The sequence below is a fragment of the Apteryx mantelli genome, chromosome 6 (assembly GCF_036417845.1).
Source record: "Apteryx mantelli isolate bAptMan1 chromosome 6, bAptMan1.hap1, whole genome shotgun sequence".
In the NCBI taxonomy this organism is placed as follows: Eukaryota; Metazoa; Chordata; class Aves; order Apterygiformes; family Apterygidae; genus Apteryx; species Apteryx mantelli.
Window position 1 is genome coordinate 43640278 of NC_089983.1, and position 17874 is coordinate 43658151.

The 17874-nt window shown below is 40.4% G+C and overlaps 1 protein-coding gene and 1 long non-coding RNA gene across 4 annotated transcripts in view; one reads left to right on the top strand and one right to left on the bottom strand.

Moving 5' to 3' along the window:
• The window catches only part of LOC136992321 (uncharacterized), a 75531-nt gene that overhangs the window by 38768 nt on the left and 18889 nt on the right, over positions 1-17874 (top strand). The window lies entirely within an intron of this gene.
• On the bottom strand, positions 10421-13862 carry CXCR4 (C-X-C motif chemokine receptor 4). Its single transcript, XM_067298591.1, has 2 exons — positions 13760-13862; positions 10421-12012 (listed from the first exon to the last, which is right to left on the bottom strand). Exons 1-2 carry the CDS (start codon positions 13793-13795, stop codon positions 10951-10953), a joined length of 1098 nt encoding a protein of 365 aa, XP_067154692.1. The 5' UTR covers positions 13796-13862; the 3' UTR covers positions 10421-10950.

Below are 17874 nucleotides of genomic sequence, written 5' to 3' on the forward strand. Positions count from 1 at the left end.
AAGATCTTTCAAAAATATTAGAACAGCATAAGCTGTCCAGTTATGCAATCTTCTCAGCTACTTTAAAGTCGTAGTGAAACCATAATGCACTGTATATGAAGATACCTGCAATTCCAAAACAACAATAAAAGTGTGACTGAAGTATGGATACCCCAATGTATATGAACTAATTTTTCATCCTTTCCAAGTCATAAACAATTAACTGTTTCTTTTCCACAAACCCTGAATGTCTATTGTAATATAATAGAATAAATACAAAGCATCTGGAAAGAAAAGAATTATAATTAAATTAGCCTTTCCAATTAGAGAAAATGGTGGGCTTTTCCCTTGATTTAGAGTTGTAATAATCATTTGTAATCTGATTTAAAAGGGGCTTATGGTTGCGTTCATAGAACTGGGAGACATTAGGATTGACATGACCTCTTAGGTACCTAAAGAAATTATAGGCCTACAGAGGTAGGAATATATCATTAAGTCCTGAGCTGACAGCATTTTTTATTTCTACTGACCTTTGGTTGGATTAAGTCCAGTCTTCAGAAAATAATTTCATTTCAGGCAGCTGAGAGTTATTATCAAGTTTTGCTGATTCAGGATTAAGTATACCTCAGTGGCTGAAGAGCCCATTAGGATGAGCTGTCCATTCATTTACAGAGTTTTATGGAAAGAGAAGGAAGGAAAATGTGCTGTAGTTATATTATGTCTGGCGTACAGCTTGAATTACTGGGGTGTGAATATCTTCTGCAGCTCTATTTTTCTAAAGTGGGACAGAGTTCTGTAGTGTTCTGGACTTTATTTACTTTCAGCTAGATTAACAAGAGAAATATAGATTTCTGCCAGTGATTTTGACATTTAAATCTAAATAGAAAGCTTAAAAAACTCTTGCCTAATCCTAACAGATGTAAGTACCTAAATATCTGCTGCTGGTAATGTACAGAGCTGTTTAAGTCTTGATAGTACTGAATGACAAAGGTGATCACCCTCACCCCCAGCAGAAGTCATAAACAAAGCATTTCCCAGCTTTTTTCAAAGACAGTCTTTACTCCTATAGGTGCTTTTTAAAACACACACTTAATACCATACAAAGCATACTGAAGAGGAGGAGGAGGTGTCCTCTTGCCAGAAAAATGTCCCTTGTTGTCAAGGGACATTGGGGCATAAGCTCGGGTTTCCTTGCAGTCTGAGAGAGCGCGCTCTTTCCTGGGTGGGTGCTTAATCACCATGCTATTGTAGCTGATGGGGTGCTTCTGTCCTGTCACTCATGTTGGAATTGTTTAACTTTGTATAAATAAATACTCACTGAATCAGAAAGAGACTGATTCTGTAGCCCAATGGTCAGGACACTCAGGATTATAAGAGACAGGTAGTCCCAGCTGCCTCTGTGGCTCTATTGATTTCTGAATTAATTCATATCACCGAAGAGTAACGCTTGTCAGCTCAGTCAAGCATTGGTTCAAGCGTTTCAATACCGTACACTGTGTCATGTGGATGCACCCTCTTTGTCCTTGCAGGGTTTGACTTAGGTCTTGTTATTTCCTTCCGCTTTTCCCATTGGCAAGTGTAGGCAATGCCCCTCTCTGCACAATGGCTTTTGTAAATCCTGCTTCTATGTGTTTAACTGTTCCATGCACTTTTTAGAAAGGGTGACTCGAGGTCCTGAATTCTGATAGCCTGATTTTACCAGTCTGTTACGTGTGTTGCCAGCGGTTGGAGATGCTAAGTGATTTGATGGTGGCTGACTCTCCTGTTGTACAACAGCAAATGATCTTAACAATTGCAAAGCACTGGAACAGGTTCAGTTTCTTTAGATGGAGTTAACTGCCATTTTTTCAGTAAATGGAATGATTTATGTGGGTGTTTTTTTATGCTTGTATATGGTAGTAGGTGTATAGGGAAACTGGTGTCTGTATGTGTTACTGAAGTGTTAACAGGCTTTCTAATAATTCTGTTATTTCCAGCTAAAGACTGCCTGAGCAAGTGAAATATGACTACATATTTTCTTCTGGAAAAACAGATGACAGTACTTAAAATCCTGCATACAGTAACTGTTACCACTGAAGATTTAACAATAGAAAGGATAACTGGCTGCCTACATCAATTTTCTATGTAAATGTTGCCTGATGGTGATCATTACTAGTTGGTGACCATGTCCCAAATCATAAAGCAGTTCCCTACTGGGACAGAGCTAGCAGTGGATACTGATAAATAGGAGGGAGGAGGTGGGTAAATCACTTTTTTCTTTTGGTGGCTTGTGGAGGGCATAATGGGCCCCATTTTGGCAAAGAACTGAAAGAATATGTGTAGGATAATGTGCATTACAAAGAACTGAGAATTTTAAAATGGATTGGCTTCAGAAACTGGAAGTAATTTAAAGAGATGCAAAAATCTGTGTTCTGATTTTTACTTGTTTCTGAAACTGCTAAATGAATGAACAGGATCTTTTTCAAACACCTGGGTAGTGGAGTGGTTCTTAAATATCACAGATGAAGGATCTTGTAGCCTTCATCTGTCACGGTTTTTATTAGGGACTATCCACAAAGTGCTCGATGAGAACAAAGTTTCTTAATACTCCCTTCTTAATACTCCCTTCGTATTAGCTTGCAGGAAGAAGACCGAGTGAGTAGATTCAAGGATTCACGGCTCAGTTGGCTATTTACTCTCCGCCTCAAGTACGGTTAGCCTGTTTGATTGATGTACACTACTCTGAATATTTGTGCGGTTGCCAGGCTCTCCCCTTCATTACAGAATGTTAGGAGAGACATAGAGCTCCACACATTCACACCGTATGGTCCAAGTGTATTTAGTTTGGCTTCAGCATAGTTGTGCTGACTGCATTTCTTCTGTGGAGCTAAGTTTGGGTTTGAGGCAGTGACTTAATGTTTTTTCCTAAGCTGATTTCATACTAAGAGACAATTTCTTCTCTCTTTTATGGTTAGATTAATTATAGGAAGGAGAGAATCACAGTGTAATACTTAAAAGAAATGCTTTACTCTTTTTTTTTTTTTAATAGGAAGCCCTGCTAAAGTTTAAAGTTACTAAATGGGAGAAAAACTGCTCTCTACTTTTAAAGGATTCTGCTTTTAAAAAAACATTCATCACATTGAAGAAGTCCTATGGACCAAATGCAAATATAGACTTAAAATGTGTGTTAACAAATAGATACATTAGATCTGATGAGCAGTAGAAGTTATAATCAGGAACAGGATTATCCCATCCGATTTTCTCTTTGTAGTTTAAAGTAATCATTCTATTACAGATCTCTTTAGTTTAAAATCCTGTTATTCAAGACCTCTTCCCTGAATCTTCTTTCGAGGAAAAGTCCTCTCCAGGGCAACTGTCTGGTAGTCAGCAGGTAATCGTGATTTGGTTATGGAGGAAGCAGGGCTCGCTTCCCTCTAAGTGGGGCTTCTCACTCTTTCCACACCTTTTTAACCTCTCAGCCTCTACCTGAGTACTGCTTCATGTTTGTTTAACAGTTTGACTGTTTACTTAGGGAATTTTTGACAAGATAGCTAAACCAGTCTAACACCTTGCTGCTCCCCAAAGGCAGGGTCCCAGTACCTTCCTTCCCCCACAGCTTCCAGGTGCACGCTTCCACCCTGTCTCTTGCGATTACTCAGGTTCTCATTTGGCTTCCTAGGGAGCCAGTTCAGTTCACTGAGCTGGCTGAAGTCTGTTCACTTTATTTTGCAAGTTTATTTACTGTGGGTGGAGGGCTTCACAAAACACAGTGAGTCAAAGGAACAGCTCATTGCTGCTGAAAGAAAAATCTGTTACCGCTTTTCTTTCCTCTCTGAACCATGTGCCTGCCTCTTTACTTTTTTGTTCTTAGCTGGCCATTGTCAGCCCTCTTTGTGAGCTGATTGACTTCATTAAAATGGCGTAAAATAAATCACAAAAAAAGATACTGTCTGCCTATTTAGACAGTTAAATCAATTCAAAGGAAGGTCTGACTGATTCCATAGCTAATACAAGGTAGGAGACAGGATCACAGGACTAAGAATGGGAGAGGATTGAGGATCTGAAATGGAAGAATTAGAAGAGGGAGGGATGGAGGGAGGCAGGCAGTCAAGAGACCTTTCCCAGCAGAGCAAACTATTAGATTGCCTCAAATTCCTGTGAAACTCCAGCCTTTGAGAGCTGAACTGCTTGCCAGGGAGACACGAGAGCAGCAGAGCTCGGGAGCATGCATAGTCAAGAGAAAGGAGAGAAGGAAAGGGGTTGTGAGGTGTGAGGTTATCCTTTCTGGCCCTGGAGACTGTTAGATCAGCTCAACTGTCTTTTGTCAGTGCATCATTAGGGCCCAGTTCCATGTAAGATAGCATGGTTAAAGAAAATTTGGGGTTTGGGAGAAAGAGAGCAAGCAAGAAGGGAGGGCAGGACTGAACTGAAAGGAAAGCGGATAGAGAGGAAGGCAGTAAATAGTAAGGGGAAAAGCAGGGCAGGAACTTGTTAAATCTACTTTGATGTCAAATAAATCTGACATGAAGCCATGACTTGGTACAACAATCCTTTTTCCCCTTTAATTCATGTTAGATACTCTAGCTTCTTTTATCAATACATTCATGTATTGAGTTGCAGCAGTGCACTTACACTTGTATGAGAGATGTAATTTCTGCCCCAAAGCACTAACTGAATAATAGATTTTAGGCTTGTAATGAACCTAATTTTGCCAAGACACATTTCTTTAGTGCTGTCACGTTAGAACATGTATATTAAAAAACACAATTATCCTCTTACTTTCTGCAGATTTTAGACATGAAGTTGATCTGGGGAAATGGAGGTCCTAGTTTAGTTTTCTGCTGTTAAGGACACCAGCATTTCTATCTTTGATGGACTTAGGTTGACTGACTTGGCAGAGTGAAAGTTTGTAAAGATATTCTAAATATTAGATATTTTCCCCAAGAAAGTGAAAGAAAATAAGTACAAGAAAGGTGACAAATATAATGTCCAGTAAAAGGTTGAATAGTTAGGAGGGAAGAGCTAAGGAAAGATGTTCTGTGTTGTGGCTGTTGAGGAGTGTCATGTTCACCTTTGGAAAGCTGATACCTTAGGAGTCTCACTGATGATAATTATTGCTGTCCAGCCTTATTATAGCCTTAGAGAGCTCCCTGGCAGCGAGAGCAAATTAATGAACAACCTGTGTTGTTGCAGCTATGTTGGCTTCACTGATGACACTGACAAGCAGATAAAGGGTCTGGTCAGCCTTTTGTTATCCAGACCTCTCACTGGGAGATCTGCTTGATTAAGGGGTGCTGAGTAGGAACCAAGAAAGTAAACAAACATATGCTGTGTTTGCACTTTAAGAAACTTGAGAATAAAACCCACCTTTGAGTTGAATCTTTTCATATGATATAGAAGTAATTTATCTCTTGTCTACAGAAAAGCAGATGTTGGACAGTAAATGCACATAAGATGACATAGAAACTGTTGTGTAGGCTGTATTTATTCTTTGAACAGTCTCTCTTTATCTTTTCTTACTTGTCCAGGTTGCTATGTGTAGTTTTAACAGAACAGAGCCATTAAAAAATCTATAAAGGTGTATTTTTAATGAAAAAAAACAAGTAGAACAGAAGTTTTGAGAAGAGGATAGCAGAAACAAAAGAGAGTATTAACAGCAAAAAAACCAGAACTCCCCAAACCCACCAAACCAAAGAACCCTTCACAATGTAATTCTTCAAAAAAACCCTCATCAAATGTACTCATTTGACATACTTGCATGGTGACAATATGTTCTTGGTGCAAATTCCAAAAGATGAGAATATTTTAAATGTTGACCTATTTCTTTCAAACACTATGCCACAGAAGACAAATCACTGTCAGGCTGTTGATAGCTGGGTATGCAAAGCTTGCATGTATTCAATAAGATAAAACCTTTTTGCTGAAAACAAAGTTATTTATAGATTCATTTTGGATAAATTGAGCAGTACAATTCCACCTGCTCCATATTAGAAAGTTTTAATCTCTTGTAGGTCCTCTCTGACTACAGCTGACATCAGAAGAATTCAGAATCTTCAGTCTAATTGTTTTGGGTTATAAGGACATATGCTTTAAGAGGCATCACTCTTTAGATGCCCTGTCCTTTGAATTCAGCAGGAGTTTTTCACTGAAGCCTCCTGTCCTTTTGAGATAGTGGTCATTTGAATCAGTGTTTACTACATCTGGAATGAAGCCTGACTCCTCTGAAGTCAGTAGTAGCTTTACTGGAATCTGGATTTTCACATTCAACACTTGAAAATGCTGCTAATAATCTCCATTGATCAACTGCTACTCAAATTTCATTTGTTTTCAGAAACAATAAGCACAACATTGGTGTCTGTTACGTCCTGTTAGTACTAGAACGGTGGAGAGATGGACGGTGTGTTTACTGTGATAGAGTTCATGTTAAAACAAATTATCTTTAAACCTCATCCTGTTAAGTGTAAAATATTTTCAGGGAAATTAAGACAATGACAGAAAATTTGTAGAATAAAGAGAAAAGATTAAAAAAAATTTGTGCCTACTTTATAAGAAATAATCCCTGTGCTCTTGTAATTTCAGTTGGCATTTGATTTATGGCTGTGAAAAGGAGACTGTATAGCTCTTTCAAAACATAAAGTGAGGGAGTGGCATCCTTTGAGCAGAAACTCTGGTGCCCTATCTGCTTAAGTGTTTCCGAAGTTTCAGCACTTTGAGAATGTGAGAATACTCCATTGTTAGGGGATATTGGAGGCATGCCTGGATCAAGGAAGTACTTCCTCATCATGCTGTTTCCTTTCCCAAACAATATAAAAAATGGCCTTTTCAGCCAAACGTCTAGAGGTGGTCACTTTGTACATTGTCCAACAAGAGCTCGACCATCGTAAGATAAACCATTCATTTGTATGAATGGCTACATGTTATTTCTGCTACTTCCTTTTTATTTTCATGGTGATTTTGTTCTGATTTATGCATAGAAGTTGAACCCACCATATAATGATTGTATCGTAAGACTAGCCAAGAAAAAGACAAGAAACTCCACCTACTCACTACCTTCTTTCTGTAGGCTGCATACATTAGCCCTGATACCCTCACTACCACTCATGCTTGTACAAGCTCCTCAAATGTAGACTCTGTACAATCTGGTTAGAACAGAGTTAAAACATACCATACAAATAATGGATTATAGCGTAATTTTATCTCCACTGTGTTAAGTATTCTAGCTTTACTCCGGAACAGCATTTCAGATGAAGCAAAATTAAGTTCATGTACATGTTCTGTTCTTGGTTTAGCATTGCATGATCCAAAGGATTTCTAACTAATCTCTAGCACTCACAAGGCTTACATTATAGTATTAGGTGAATATCCATGTTTTAATCCAGACATTGCTGTTAGCACATGTCAACCATGGCAAACAACTTATAGTACCTGCATTCTGCGGAAAGAGTACTTTAATGTGTTTGTAAAAACATTTTGAATCTTTTACACTCTTATGTAATTTCTTAATGGATGTAAAAGCATTTTAACCAGTTTGTAACCAGTACTGACCTGTGCACAGCATTTGTTTGCTGCTCTGTATCTTGAGTTGTGTATTTAAAATGTTAGGGACAGCTATTGTCTTCTGACAGCATATAAACTGCTGAGACTCTGCATTGTGTATGTCTGGAAAAATAAGTCATTACTTGATTATTCTGTATACTAAACAGGAATGATTTGGAAAGAAACTGAATTTCTTGTTATATGCAGACTTATCCAATGTATAAAATACAAATTTTGGCCTATTGACTTTTATCACTCAGTTTACACTGTGACAAATACATTTATTGGAACTACTTTTGATTCACAAAGATGTAAAAAAAGTCAGAGCCTCAAAAAAATCAGCTTGAAGGTGACTTTGTTTTAAAAAGAAACAAATGCGTATTTTTTATCAACATATATTTGGAAGAGCTCAATGACTTTGAGTGAAATTTGCCTGATATACAGAGAGGTGAAAGAGCAGAACTGGATTCATAATTTCTTACTATGTTTCCACATGACAGTTTCATTCAGTTTGCAAATATTTTCTCCATAAGCACTACAAATATGTATTTTATTGACTCATTTTCTTTGCTGGAGCCAAACCCCAAATATCTTGCAACTCTTTTTTAAAGACATCCTTCTGCCCCTAGTTTCACTAGCTCTACAGAGAATGGTGGCAGTTTTATAGAACTATGTAGGTCTCATCCCTAGGGGCATGGGTTAGGTTTTAATTTTGTTAATTTATTTTCTACTTGCTAATTTATCTTCTACACAAATGCTTTCTGTAGTTTGTTTGAAAGTGTCCTTTCAGTGGTCTTTGGCAGTAACAGGGACTGCTGGGTTTATTCTGTTTTGCACCTTCTTTCCTACTAACTCTCTCCTTGAGGTAACAGTTGGCTGACTGTGACGTCTAATGGGGATAACCTAAACTAATGCAAGGGGCCCTAAACATTTCCTGAACAAATAAGCAGCAGTGTGTTCATAGCTAGTAAGTATTTTATAAGTGTAATTAAATCATGGTGATTGACTGGGCTGGGGTGGAAATCAGAATCATTCAGAACAACAGATTCTTCACAAGGACACCCTCAGTAAATTGAGAAAACACACAAACAACCAAAAAGACCATTTGAGAAGTTCTGCTCCCATATTATGTTTCCTCATTTCTCAATTCTGTTTATGAAGAACAATTTGATGAAAGCAGGATCTTTTGTTTCTTGAGAACTCATTTTTCTGTTGTTAATTTCTGTCGTGCTGAGTGAAGTTATACATTGTAGCTGAATTAATCTAAAAGTTTACTGTTACTAAACAGGGGGGATCTGCTTCCTCTGCCTTCTCCCTCCCTGTCTTTCCCTGTGCTTGGCTCCAGGCCATAGTAGATTCTTGTCCTCTTCTTTGCACCAGCTCTGGTTACTTGTTGGACTCCTTGTTGAGCTGTTTCAATTCACTAAACTTCAGGAAAATTATTCATTTTTTTTCTGCCAGGTTAGTTCAGCACATTGAATTAGCTCAACACAGAATCAAGTGGCTACTATAGTCATTTCAAGGGAAAAGGGTGCAGGATGCAGCCAAGATAGTACAGTCTTCTGACTGCAGAGAAAGAGGGAAGATGAAAACAGAAAGGTCTTTCATTTATGCAAATATCTAAAATAACATAGAACATATAATTTAATATTTAACTTAATGGGACATATTCTGTTCCCACTTTTGTCATTGCTACAGAACTGTTCTTGTGCCGTGCTTGTGAGAACACATGCTTTCTGAGTAATTTCATTGAAATATCCATGTTGTTTATTTTATTTAAGTTCCGTATGATTGATAGGCATTGTTTATTTTTTCTTTTTTAGAAGGCTTCCAAACAACTGTTAACTATTTATAAATCAGTAACAGTGTTATGTTTGTTTTTTTTTTTTTTAAGTAGAGACATACAAATATTCTCAATGCTCTTTTCTCTTGGGTATTCATTACTTTGAATTCACCCTATTAACATGAAGATGCAACTAACAGAAATATGATTTCAGTGTTAATTATTGGAAATACTGTGTTGTTTGTCTGTTTAAAAAAAGTTTAAAAAAAAGCTCTCTAAAAAGCTGCTTGACTACACATTTTGGATTCCTACAAAGAATGTTAACAAGATTATACTATATTTAGCCTTTGGATTAGGCTTATTACCAAGAAACATGATTGGTTTTTGGAAAATCAAATACTATAGGGATAAAAGTAGTTACTGTCCTTTAAAAAAGTTATTTGGTTTATACATGAGTTCAATAACAAGTGTCTTCAATATATCACAAAACCAACTGGACTTTGCCTTACATCATCTTAATAAAATCTGGATGTAGACCGGATGGGGAAAGTGCTGTAGAGAAAAACCCACTTACCTTCCACAGAGGAGACATCCTGACATCTTTGTTCCTAGTCCAAACACAATGTCAAATATAAAAATAGTTTTGTTTCAACTACTTTTGACTACTATTAGCATATGAAACTAAATTTAGAAGAACAGTGCAAGGCAGAAGAAATGTAGGATTGACTTTATGTGCATGGCATAAAGGTTAGTCACATGCAGTAATCTTAGTTTGACTCCTAAAGGCTATAAGAACCTTAGCACCTGCTCAAATAAATTGGTTTATTTGTGGTTTTTTTTGCACTCAAACAGTTTAAAGTGATAGTTTAAATCATTCTAAAGATAATGTTCACCACTGCAGTAAATGTGTTCTGATGGGGAAAAAAAAAAATCTAGACATTACAGGTGTCAACTTATGCGTTTAGTTTGTCTCATCACTGGATAATCAATACATACTGAAACTTGTTTTCCCCCAATTCCTATCAGAGAGCTGTAGTTTTCAAAGAAATTATTGTACATTAAGAATTGTAAATCAAAGCATTAAGAGAAAAAACACATTTAACCAGAAATGAAAATACCACTCAAAATAACTTTTTATCGTATACTTTTATTTACCTTGAGCAGAAAATTTTGCAAACCATGAATTACTGAGAACTGAAAAAAAACCCTAGCATATAACAGAGGAGGCTTTGGTTATAAGTGCCATTTCTACAGCAGAGTTAAACTATTGTAAACCGAACATCCTGTAGTAAGGAAAAAATCTCCAGCCAAAGTTTAAGAATTTTTAACAGCAACATTGAAAACATTTACATATAAACAACAGAAATATTTTCTAAACTTTTAACAGTCACTTGCTACAATCCAGAAGTGTTTAGTTCACATATCTATACAACCAGACAAGCACTAAAACTTTTGTGAACTAATCACTTGTCCACAGGTCCTGCCTAGACAGTTTGTCATCAATACGAAAGATTTTTATATAAATAAGTCAATTAAACTTCACAGACACTAGAAGAAACAATATAAAATTCCAACTGTAAATAAAACTGTACATTATGGTCAGTCTCGTTTTTCTGAAATCTTGCGCAACTTTTTAAAAGTGTCTATTTATAGAATGATGGCAAAGGGCAGCGTTAGCTGGAATGGAAACTTGAAGACTCTGACTCTGTAGAAACAGAAGAATGTCCCCCACGTTTGCTTTTTGAAAGAATCTTGAGGCTTGATCCTCTGCTAACTGATGTCAAGGCGTTTTGTGCTGATGTTTTGAATTTGGCACCCAGGAAGGCATAAAGAATTGGATTCAGGCAACAATGGAAGAATGCTAGGGCTTCTGTAATGGAGATCCACTTATGCACTATTGTCTCCAAGCTGCAGCGATGTCTGATGACTCCTAGCAAGAGGAATGTGTCTATGCTGATGCCAATATAATATGGCAGCCAGCAGGCAAAGAAGGCAAGAATGAGAATGACCGTAGTCTTCAAGGCTTTGCGCTTCTGGTGGCCTTTTGAATGTGACAGCTTAGAAATTATAATGCAGTAACAAGTCAGGATTATTAGACCAGGCAAGACAAGTCCTACCAAGATATGCTGAAATCTGAAAGAAATCAGCCAATTTCCATGCGGGTATATGCGATCACATAGGTACTTTCCTTCTACTTCACTAGTAGTGGCAAAAATAATATCAGGCACTGTCAAAAGCACAGCTGGTAGCCATACACCTACATACACCACCTTTTCAGCTAACAGCTTTCTTGGTCGCTGGCTGTTGGTAGCATGGACTATTGCCAGGTAACGATCTAAACTTATAAAGGCCAAAATCAAGACACTGCTATAGAGGTTGACTGTGTAAATGACATGAACCGCCTTACACAGAACATTCCCAAAGTACCAGCTTATGGCTGCATCCACAGACCAGAATGGCAAGGTGATGACAAAAAGGAGGTCAGCCACAGAGAGGTGCAGCCTGTATTTGTCAGTCATGCTTCTTTGCTTCTTCTGATAGCCCATAACGATAATAACCAATCCATTGCCGATTATTCCTGTCAGGAAGATGATGGAGTAGATTGTTGGCAAAAAGATCCGGTTGAAATCAGCATTTTCATGCTGAAAGCATGGCTCTTCATAGTCTCCATAGTCACCTGAACCAATCTCATCCGTGCCATTATCGGAAAGTTCAATGATTAACCCAGAAGACAGCTAAAAAAAAAGAAAAATATTATTAGATGTTAGCTCCTCTCCAACGGCTCATTATATGGTATATGATAGTATCTTAAGAATCCCCTAAACAGTCTCCATGATCATGAATAGGCAAACTTCTTGAAAATCAAGCAGAAAAATACAGTTATATATATAAAATGAACAATAAAAAATGAGTTTTTTTTTCTAAAAAAGAAACTTTATTCTTCTTTCTCTAAGGAGTAAGATCTTGAAACTGAGGACGGGGATAGGAGGGAGAAGAAATGATAATGGCTACTCCCAGGAATGTTATCGTTGGTTCGGGACACTTGGCGCCCTCAGCATGTGCATACTACATATGGAAGAGACCAGTAGTCCTGGGAGCAGTAGGTTAGTCTGCACAGAATATTGCCCATTACATTTAATTCTTGCAACAGAAGTATGGACAGAAGCTATAAATAAATCATGTTTAGACAATTCTGCTGCTCCAACCCCCCTTCTCATTAAGGGGATGGGGTCAAGGCGAGGTAGAGACGGTACCCTTAGCTGATGTAATAAAGGATAAGTAATAGCAAGAATTCCCTGCCGAGAGGCAATTGGCAGCTCCGCACACACACAAAACCCACTGAAGGAAAGGGAGAAAAGAGATGACCTTAAGCAGGGGAATTCAGAGCCCAGCGGGGGTCATCGCGAGCAGACCCGCTGCCCTCCCGCTGTTCCGCACCCTCTGCGGCCGTGGCGGCGGGTGCTGGTCGGCGGCTGGCGCGGGGCCTTAGCCAGGCGCCTCGGCTAAGTGCAGCGGTGGAAAGAGGAAGCGAAATTCTGGTGAGGGCATGAAAGCATATCAGGAAACCACCAACGGTTTGGGGCGCCGCGCTGAAAAGCAGCGCAGGCTGGCGAGTGCTACCTGCCTAAGGACGATTCCTCAGGTTTTGAGATTTGAGTTTTCATGCCTTTTCTCTCATGAGCCCGTAACCTTCGGGCAGGATGCGCCCAGAGGATCCCAACGCAGTTTACGCGCGCTCCCATGCACCGCGTCTACAGGCATTTCTGCGGGCTGCCGGCAGAAGCCGGGACTTGCCAGAAATCTCAGTTTTGGTCATAACTAGTCTCAAAACCCTGTGGCAGCAGACGGGTCCGCGAGAGGTCGTATGCCGCCGCGTTTGGGCTCAACGGGGCGGCAGCGCGCTCCCGCCGCTCTCCGCGGCCGCGGCCCCACGGGGCGCGGGCGGCGGCGGCGGCGCGGCGGGCGGCGGCGGCTCCGGCGCCCCGCGAGCCGCGGCGCTGCTGCGGGCGCGGGGCTACAGCCGTTCCCTGCGTTCAGGTCGCCACAGATTTCCTCGCCGGTCCCCCCCGCCCATCACTCCCTTGGCTCTAACTGGTACATTCAAGCCCACAAAGACACCGCATATGTCACTGTAACCGAGGGCAAAGCAGCAAAGCCGGAGGGAAGGGGTTGCAATCCAGCAGTGAGTGCAGCTGTAACAGCGTCGGCAGCGCTGCAGCAGGACGGAGCAGCAGCAAGAGGCCGGGGCCAAACCCTGCCCTATTGCGCCCCACGGCCGCCAGCAGTTAGGCGGGCTGGGCAGCGGCAGGGCAGCGGGCAGCGCCCAGGGGCGCAGCGCCGGACGCGCGGCCCCTGCCCGCGGCTCGGGCCCCGGCGGGCCGCTGCGCGCCGTCCCCGCCGAGGGCACGTTTGTTTGCAAACAGCGCGCACATGGGGCAGCGCGGCGGGCAGCGAGGCGCGGCTGCCCGCGGGGCCACTTACATCCAGGCTGTCGAGGCTGTCCATGCTCTGAGCCATCTAACGGTCCGGGCTCCGCAGTTGCCGCCGCGCCGCTCCTCCCCGAGCGCCGTGGCTCGCAGCTGCACCAAGCGCACGCCCCGGCGCTGGTGGCGGGACGCGGCTCTTATAAGTTCCCCCGGTGCCCCCCGCCCCCGGGGCAGCCCGCGCCTGGCTCCTCCCCGGCGGGTGTCGCCCGGCCGCCGGGCTCCGGGCCGCCGCCTCGGCCGCTCTTTGTCTGCGGCTGCGGGCCGCGGAGCTGCGCTTGCCCCGGCGCCCGGCGGGGCTGTGCTCCTCGCGGGGGCATTTACCACCCTCTTGTTAACGTGCTGCTCCAGGCCGCCGGGACACCCTCTTTGACCGGGACTGCTGGGCCCTGCGGTGCGGTGGGTGCCCCGGCCGGCTGTGGAGTGCAGTCACTTTGCTGTATGGTCCAGCAACCATGATGGAGGAGGCAGAGCAGAGGCCTTGCACGCCCTTCAAAATACACTCAACTCAGTCCCCATAGCTGTTGCTCATCCCTGCTGAGGAGAGGGCGTACTGGGAGAGGCGGGAAGTGAGGTGACGATCCTTGCGGAGAGATGAGAGGTTCAGCAGACCTCTCGTGGTCTGCAAGGTGAGGGGGTTGCAGGTAGCCTGCCGAGCTCCTCTGGTGGCTATGGTTTTGGATGAGGAGCTGCAGGTGCTTCGTGAGCTTGTGTGAGATGTGATGATGGTTCATTGCTCCAAAGAGCTTTAGAACATCACAAGATGTGTAAGTGTTAAGAAAACAACAGGAAACAGGCAGAAAATAAAACACTGGCAAAATAATGGTGCTGCCAACTTTATTAAAAACCATGGATTGGCATGTTCCAGGTCTTATGATTGTGGACTGCATTGATGGAGTGGACTACGATGAGATCTAAAAGTAATAAACATTGAGTTCTTTATTTGCCCACTAACATTAGGATTGCTGCTCATCTTTCTCCTTAATCTCAAGTTTGGGGAAATTGCTTTCTAAAATGTAAAGGTGAACATTTTTAGTAATGACCTGCTTCCAGGAGTAGGATACTCTAAAAAAAAAACAAAACAAAACCCTAAAATTGTGAGTGTAGGATAAAAATAGCAATTGTAAAATAGGTTTGCAAGGGAAAACCAAACCTAATATAAAAAGAGAATAAAAAAAGAATCAGAATCATGAGCTTCCTTTACAGTTATCTCTGGAGTGGCTCAGTATTCTTGATATTCATGCAGGTAAACTAATTTGCAGAAAAGGTTGCACTGGTTTTCATTAGAAGAGCTTTTCCCATGATTTCACAACTCATACCATAGTGAGTAATTATATTTGGGGATAACTGATTCAGTTTTATGGATTTATTCTTTACATTTGGAATTTGGACTGGAAACAAAAAGGGAAAGGGCATTCTTTATTTAATAACAATATGCTCAAATTACCCTGGCAGCCTCAAGGGATGAAGTTTGTCAAAATTTTTTTCTTAAATGGCCCTGTTGCCAGCAAAGCTCACTTTACATTCTCTGAGTTAGCTACCATTTTTAGATGTAAAGATTATATCTAGGTGTTTGACAAGAGTCACTCTCTTACTGCTCCCCTACTAGGACTAGAACTTCTTTATATTTTGCATTGGAGAAGAAATGTAGATGATGTAAATCATGGTCTCCATTGACTAACTACACTGAGTGTGAGTTTGGTTATCATTAATAACACAGCTTATCTTTCTTTTAATTTAAAAATATGGTATATAAGGTAGACATCTATAATGTCATTAGGCACTTTAACTACATCATAATTTGATAGTTTTACTCATATATTGTTAGAAAGCCTGTAATATCACATATAAGTTGCTTTAAAGGCAAATTTTAATTGATCAGAATTCAGGAATTAATTAATAGTCTTCAGAAAATTCATTAGCTACTTTGAGTTTATATCTTGAAAATTTGGGAGGCATACCATGTTAAAAATATATAGAAATAAAAAGTACTCTACTGAATCCTCGTTTTAAGATACTAATCATAGCCTTATGTTACCATAATTCTACTCAGTTGAACTTCTTTAAAAACAAATGTGACAAAATTGTAATTTTTGCTATGCTTGCCATATTTGCTATAGAACCTTTGATCTGTTCACTACTCTCTAGATATAAAGAAGGGAAAATACATGCCCAAAGTAATTTGCAGCCCAAGGTTAGATGACCAGGCAGACAGATGGGCAGTAAAATGAGACGAGGGATTTTTATATAGAGATCAGTACAATAACTTTTGTATAATCATCTTTCACCTTTTCACATATGGAAGATGCCAAGCTGATGGTACTGGGAATTGCTGTGCAGTTTTCAGCAAAGGTACGCTTTTTGAGAGGCTTTCTAGTCTACTGAACTTGCAAAAATATGGACCAGTTTTTCAGAAATACTCATGTTGAACAGGTACTAAAGAACTGATCAGTACATGTGGTGGCATACAGAGGAGATGAACTTTTGGAAAATTAGATCCTACCTTGCCAGAAATTCATATGGGTGACAGATGTATTTTTTAGGGGGAATGTATTCTGGTCTGGGAGGGGCGTAGAAGTTAAACACTGCTCCTTCTCCATCTGCGCAGTGCAGGACATTAAAATATGCCTGTAATGCAGATGAGTTGTGGCCAACAGCCTAGAGCTATTGGACAAATTTGAAGACTGGTTGGCCATTTACTGGGGTGGACAGCGTGGAGTGCGTTGACATGTCAAGTATCGACACAGAACTGAAGGTATAATTACAGCACAAGTAGGCAAGTGTTACCATCACACCTCCATTTTACGGTACAAAGAAACCTGTAACAGCAAGGAGTATTATGTGGAAGTTGATTTTGTTAACAAGATAGGGGGCAGCGACTCAGACAGTTATTTGTATTCATGGGTAGCATAAGAAATTTGGATCTGAGGAATAATCTAATCCCATGGATTGGCCCTGAAGCATGGTAGTGCTGAGTTGTGGGAAATTTGGAGACTGGTACTCTGTCTGATGAGATGTCACTGAAATGTGCTTGCCTGAAGACCCTCTAAAACTACCATTCACACTGCTATTTTTTATCTACAATCCCTTTTGTCTCCCCTTGCAGAAAGCTCATGTGAAAACTTCCTTTGTTGCACAAAGGACTGTAGAGTGCAAGTTAATGATTTCCAAAGTGATAAAAGAAGGGGGCTGTTTCTGCAGAGCATGTAATTCAGAGAGTTAGCTACAAATCTTCTTAAGATAGAGCTAGCAAATAGCAATTTTCAAGCTTATGTTTTGCATTACGTGTTTTTCTGGTGACAGAATTGCTGTGAAAACCAGACCCTTCCTAACCCATGTGATATATATTTTTGTTTCTGAAAATGTGCGTTCTGAGATACAAAATCCTGTGTGTTCTTACACTGTTATGTGTACAATTCCTCAGGTTGTGAATTATTAACCTATTTTTCGTCTTCTAAAAAGGGACATAAGTGCTGGTCATGCAAGAGCAAAATTGTCTCTAATATACCTTTCTGGTGTAAGTATTATCCCTTTCTAGGGAAAAATAACCTATAGATTCTGTGTCCACAGAAGTAGAAAACAAATTGCATTTTATTTATCTATTTTAAATTACTTGATTTGAAGGCTTCATGTGTGTCTTTAACAAAGCAAACTACCAGCTGATAAAATGTTGGTGACACCATTGTCTGTGGGTGGCACCTAAAGGAGATATGATCCCTGATTTATGTAATATATAAATGCCACCAGAGTGTAATAATTATGATGTTATATCAATAAACTATTCCTTATTTTGTAATATTAATGGTGCTATCCTTTTAAGACAGATGGATAACTGTGTCTTAAAAATATGTAACTAGCAATCTGGCTAAAAGTACTGTACTATTTAGTAGGGAGTGATTAATTTTCAAATATTCACTGTTTTTCCCTGTACATGCCAACTCCTGTATTGGAATGCTTCTGAAAGTGGGCTTTGAGATAGAAAGGGGAAGTGTCTTTTGAAAGAATAACAGAAAATGTACTCAGGATTCATGAGACATTAGGTTTGAGGAGTGGATTGTTTTATTCTCAGAAATACCCTAGGGAACTGGTACTGTGGATTAGGTGGCCACTAGA